The sequence below is a fragment of the Pristiophorus japonicus genome, chromosome 21, assembly GCF_044704955.1.
Source record: "Pristiophorus japonicus isolate sPriJap1 chromosome 21, sPriJap1.hap1, whole genome shotgun sequence".
Classification (NCBI taxonomy): domain Eukaryota; kingdom Metazoa; phylum Chordata; class Chondrichthyes; family Pristiophoridae; genus Pristiophorus; species Pristiophorus japonicus.
In genome coordinates, this window is record NC_091997.1 from 91,383,093 (window position 1) to 91,389,092 (window position 6,000).

Consider the following 6,000-nt stretch of genomic DNA (forward strand, 5'->3'; position numbering starts at 1 on the left):
TAACTACAAGGTTTGGTGAAACCAGAACTTCAAACCACAGAGTGAAAGGCTGAGTTGGACATTTAGCTGGAAATTTGGTCAAAACTTTCTTCCAATGCGTGCATCGTGTTAATATATAAAACACTGGAAATTTAAAATAAAACACAAATTCTTAGAAACACGTAGCGGGTTAGTTGGCATCTGTGGGGGACAATTTAGCATTTCCGGTGTGCCCCATGCATCTCAATCTTTATCTTTAGTTCTCATAGTCAACAATTATGATGACTTTCCTTGTGCATTCAAAGTATTTTCTATATTTACATTTGTTTTAAAGATTTGTTGGCACTTTTTAAAATTGAGTGTGCTGCAGTTCCATTTTTGTACAGTGCAGGGCCTAGACTTGCTGTTGTTTTCTGCAGTTCCCCCCTCAGAGTTGTTTTTTTTAAAACTGTGCAAGATGACCTACACTTGATGTGTCTAGTTTGGTCTGCACAGGCTTGACTATTTGAATAGCACTGTGCTGTGAATCATTTTACTGTTGCCTTGTATGTACAGAAACAACTTCTTTCAAATCTCATCCAATGGAAGCTTGCAGGGGACCAGGATTCAATGCACTATTGACGATCATTAGTGATTCCGTGGTCCCGGGGAGGAGACCAGCTTGGGCTGAAGATGGGGTGGTTCTCCCAAACGCACTCCTGGTGACTGAGGCTCTCTGAATGTAGGGTTGTAGAATTAACCCCTCGAGTTACAAACTGCGCACAATTCACTTCAAACCGTCCATTGCATTTTAAATAATTAAGTTTTGTCCAATGTGCAGCCCATCTAATTCATAAGGTCAGAGATAGTGAAAAGTCTTTCGGCCCACCCATCCGATGCATTAGATGCTGCATCTTGATGTCTAATTGTATTTTAAATAGCCCCTGTGTTTCTGCCTCTTGCTTTGCTTGGCAGATTTTTCTAAACTTTATCATTTTCAACATGAAATCTCTTAATATATCAATTTATTCATTGATTTCTGTATCTGGTCGTTGCTCTGTATTTTGATGTAATCTTCACTCTTGTGACAAAGCATTTCATGCTATAGAACTCGATGTTTTTTTAAAAAAAGACTTGGATTTATATAATGTCTTTCATGACTACTGGAAGTCTCAAATCGCTTTAGAGCCAATGAAGTACTTTTTGGAGTGTAGTCACTGTTGAAATGTGACAGCCGATTTGTACACTGCAAGCTTCCACAAACCGCAATGTAACAATGTCCAGATAATCTGTTTTATTGATGCTGATTGAGGGATGAATATTGGCCAAGACACTGGGGATAACTCCGTGCTCTTCTTCATTCTGAGAGCAGATGGGGCCTCGGTTTAACATCTCATCCTAAAGATGGCACCTCCGGCAGTGCAGCACACCCTCAGTACCGCACAGCCTAGATTTTTGCGCTCCAGTCTCTGGAGTGGGACTTGAACCCACAACCTTCTGACTTGGAGGTGAGAGTGGTACCCATTGAGCCACAGCTGATGCAGGCTCCTTGCTAGAGCAATACAAAACAAATCTCACTGCCTTGCTCTTCCCCATCTTGACTCAGCCACCCTCTGGCCATCGACTACTTTCTGGGCCTTCCTTAAACACCATCTATCTAGACTGTAAAGCTTAAATTTCTTGTAATTCATCTCCTTTTACGTTTGATCAACCGTTGCTGTTCTTGTCTCTACCCAAATTGGATCCAATTCACATGTGAAGACAATCTGAGCATAGTTTCATTTGAACCGTCCCTTCTGGTGGTGTATTAAGATGAGCCTGTTGGAAGTGAATGATTAAGTGACTTTCACTCCACTCATTTATTATCTCCTGTAGTGTGATAGCAAAATGGCACCATAGAAAGTTGCAGGATTGTTGGGAACTGCTTTACTGTAAAGCAGTCCTCCCCTTTTTCTCTCTCGATCTATCTGTTTTTCACTCATTTTTGATTCAACTGTGTTTGGTTTGACTCCAGGACTGGAGTATCTTTGACATTGGTAATATTTAATGAAATCAAACGGGTGCGTTTTTCTTTAGAAGTGTCTGTCCAGACCTCAATGCCTGCTTTTAGCTTCCTTTTCGCTACCTGTTTATTTGTGACTGGTCTCACCATTTTTTATTTTATCCTTTCCTTACAAATGAGACCACAGTCTGTCACTAGAAAGGGTGTGATGTAGCCTGGTGGTTACGGCACCCAGCAATTGTGAGTTCAAATCCCACACTGGCAGGGTGTGAAACTGGTACCAGAAAAACCAGCCCATGAAAACTACTGGATTGAATCACTAAATTACTTCAGGAAAGGGAACCTGCCACCCAGTCTGGCCTAGTCTCCAGTCCAGTCCCAACCTTGCGTGGTTGACTCTTAATGCCGTCTGCCCAACTAGGGGTGGGCAATAAGCGGCCAGTTTCAAAGTGAGTGGGATCATGAATGCAAGTGTGCAAATCGCTTGTATATAGGAATCGAATCCTATCCCCTCTAAATTGTGCCATACAAAGCAAATGATGCAACGTAACTTCATATAATAAACAGTAGAATTGTAGGTTCCAGTGAATTAGTACATTAGTTATAGTTCCACAAACCAGGTGTAGGGAAGGTTTTTTTTTTGCAGGGTTGGTGGCACTGTAATCTTCAACTCTTGGAGCCATTGTCGTACAGAAAAGGTTTGACTGTGTGTTGGATTTAACTTGCAACAAAGCCCAGAATGGGCTTGGGGTTTCTGGATGTGATGCTCAATGCATTGTGGTTTGTGTTGGGGCATGCGTAATAATGAACTATAAATTGAGGTCGGCAAAAGATTGCAGTATTTCAGCACTGCGAAGGTTGGAATTGTGTATTAGTGAGTTGCCTGGGTTTTGGTTTGACGTTGAGCTTTGCTGGTTTTTCTTCTCGTCGTTTTTCGCCTAACCTGAACTCTTCTGCTTTTGTTTCCTTCTAACCTGCCCGCGGACCCTGAAGACCGCCTGTATCACCAACTTGAGCAAAATCGTCTCCTTGCTAATGAGCTTAAGCTGGCCTTGAATGACCTGAGTGACTGATTTTGAGGGGTGATATCTAGCCTGGTTTCTAACCTTTAACCTGCTGGTTGTTGTATTTTCTCCTCTGACTAGTTTCGGATTGGCGCTATTGCAGGGATTTGCCTGTCAAATGAGATTAATTTCTTTAACCATTTCCCATTGGTCATGTAACTTAGCCAGCCTCATTCATTCAAACTCTCAATTTTAGATTTCCCAGTAAGTAAACTAGTCTATAGGAGAACCACTGCTTCAGTGCAAATGCTATAAGCCTCATTCTATTGTATACAAGCTCTAACTAGTTACCAGATATGCTTGCAGTACGATACTAAGCTAGTGTTTAATATGCAATATGTGTAATGGTCTAACCAGCTGATCATGCTTGCTGTGCATTTGTTAAGTACAATTTCCCTACATCTTTACACCATCTTCCCTATTCCAAATCCTCTTTTCAACCAATTGATTAGCACATCTGCAAGGAAGAACTTGCATTTATATAGCACCTTACACGACCTCAGGATGTCCCAAAACGCTTTGGAGCCAATGAATTGTAGTCACTGTTGTAGTGTAGGCAAAGCGGATCCCATACGGTTCTTGGTTTTAGAATTAGCTTCGCACGCTCATTTTCAGAAGAGAACATTTTCGAATTGTATTTACACAGTGCGCACGAGCAGTTGGTTTGACCTTGCTAGCTGGGTTCCATGTGCATGCCTTGAATGTAAAGCAGTGCATTTCTGATGAGCGTTCGTGTGCATTATATTTATTTATCTTTTAATCTTGCAACAGAGAAACTGGCACAAGCCAAAGAAGAAAACCTCAACATGCACCAGATGCTCGATCAAACTCTACTGGAGCTTAATAATTTGTGAGCTGCCTTGATTTGCTGCAGACTGGTTGCCCCTCTCTCGGTTGCCAAAGCCCATTCTTGAGAACAAGTGTGCCCTTGCTTATACGTGGATGTTTGGCAAAGGGGCAGGCAGTCAGGAGTTAGACCAACTTGATGAGTGATGAACCATTCGATGGTAACACTAGTAAGCGATTGAATATATACCAAATCGAAAATCTGCAGTATCCCATAATTGCCACACCGGTTTAAAAAAAAACTCTCCCCAACTGTTAACGTGCAGGCTGTTCATACTCCAAACAAATATATATATTCTTTGCAACTTTCTTGGTGTCCCCACCACCCCATTTCGTTTTTGATATTTGCCAGAAATTATTTTTTAAAACCTTGCCAAATATGTTTAGCGCCGTACGGTTTTTGTTTTTTTTGCTGCTTAAGAGTTATTTTTAAATGGAAGAATGCACTGGCAACCAGGTAAAGGGGAGTTGGGGAGCAACACTTTAGACCCACTTCTTTTTTTGTAAAACACTGGGTTTTTAAACTTGCAATTTTTTTTTCTCAGAGGGAAGGGATTAAAATATAGGAATGTTTTTTTAGAAGGTATGGGTGCTGTAGCTTATAATATTGCCTGTTTTTGTAATGAGCTATGTCCACATTTTTGTTGTCCCCTGTGATTGAATTGGTGGTCAGTCTGAAGTCTGGCTTGTAATTCTCCTTTCCATCTTGGTTCAACCTTTCCCGATTTGTGTTTTGAAAAGTTGTGTTTTAAAATGTAAATGAAAGGCACGATAGCAACACATCAGATTTATATTGGGAAAAGAAAATCTGGGAGCGTCATCTAGCTCTAGCCAATGAAGTTTGTTAAAGCAGCAATTAAATTTTAAGCGACATGTAGATGATAGTGTCACAAATTGCATAGTGAGGAGATTCTAGAATGTACTTATTAAATCCCCCACCCACTTTCTGCATCTTTGCACCAAGTCATCTTTGCTACCAACAGGTAGCACATTCCAGGTTGAGGTGTAGGCTTGGGCTCATTCAGAATTTTGCAATAACACAGCGATTATTAATGAGATATCCATGCCAACAGGGGTTGATTTTCGCCTGTCACAGTTCAAACCATAAACATGAGCATTGCTGAAAAATTAATTGCCTTTTTTTTCCTTTTGTGTACTTCTGAATATTGTACAAAATGTATGAATGACTTAAAATCTGAAGACTATTTTATTTGTTGCAAAAGGCAATAATGACTAGAACATTCTGGTAATGCCTCCCTGTGCACGCTTAATCGTGAATTGTTTTAACAATATGCCTGTCTGTAAACTTTATTATGATAATAAACACACACTCATGAGATTTTGTAAACCAGTCCTTCGAATTTCTTGAGCTTCATAATTCTCTCGTTTTTTGGTGGGCAAAGAAGTTACATTTCTACAGTGCCATTCGTGGCCTCTGGACCTCCCAAAGTGCTTAACAGCCAATGAAGTACATTTTGAAGTGTACTGTCGTAGTGTAGGAAACGGGCCAGCCAACTTGCGCACAGCAAGCTCCGATCAGAGGGATGAACATGTGGCTCAAAGACTGATGTGGGAAAAATGGGTTTTGGTTCATGGGGCACTAACACCAGTACTGGGATAAGAGGGAGCTATTCCGTTGGGACGGGCTTCACTTGCACCATGCTGAGACTAGTCTTGGTGAATCGAATACCTAGGGCTGTAGAGAGGGCTTTAAACTAAATATTTGGGGGGAGGATTCAGGTAAACAGAAATTTAAAAAGTCAAAGAGCAAGAAGGCGGCAATAGAGCAGGGTAGCATTGGGGGAAATGATAAGGGACAGAATTTATAAAAATAAGTGTGTTATCAGAAAATGGGGTCAAAGCAGGAAAAAAATGTTTTATTAACAAAAACTTAAGTTCTTTATCTGAATGCATGCAACACTTGTAACAAGATAGATGCGTTGACGGCACAAATGGGTATGATCTGATAGCCATTACAGAGATGTTGTTGCAAGGTGACCAAGGCTGAGAACTGAATATTCAGGGGTATTTGATAATTCGGAAGGATAGACAGAAAGGAAAAGGAGGTGGGGTAGCTCCTGTTAATAAAGGATGAGATCAGTGCAGTAGTAAGGAATGATATTGGCTCAG

The 6,000-nt window shown here is 40.8% G+C and overlaps 1 protein-coding gene across 1 annotated transcript in view; it reads left to right on the forward strand.

Annotated features, from left to right (window-relative positions):
- The window catches only part of LOC139234175 (tropomyosin alpha-1 chain), a 40,312-nt gene extending 35,094 nt beyond the window's left edge, over positions 1–5,218 (forward strand). Inside the window, exon 9 of the mRNA XM_070865216.1 lies at positions 3,796–5,218. Coding sequence (XP_070721317.1) covers positions 3,796–3,878 — 83 coding nt within the window. The 3' untranslated portion in view covers positions 3,879–5,218. The remainder of the gene's footprint in view (positions 1–3,795) is intronic.
- The last annotated feature ends 782 nt before the right edge of the window (positions 5,219–6,000 follow it).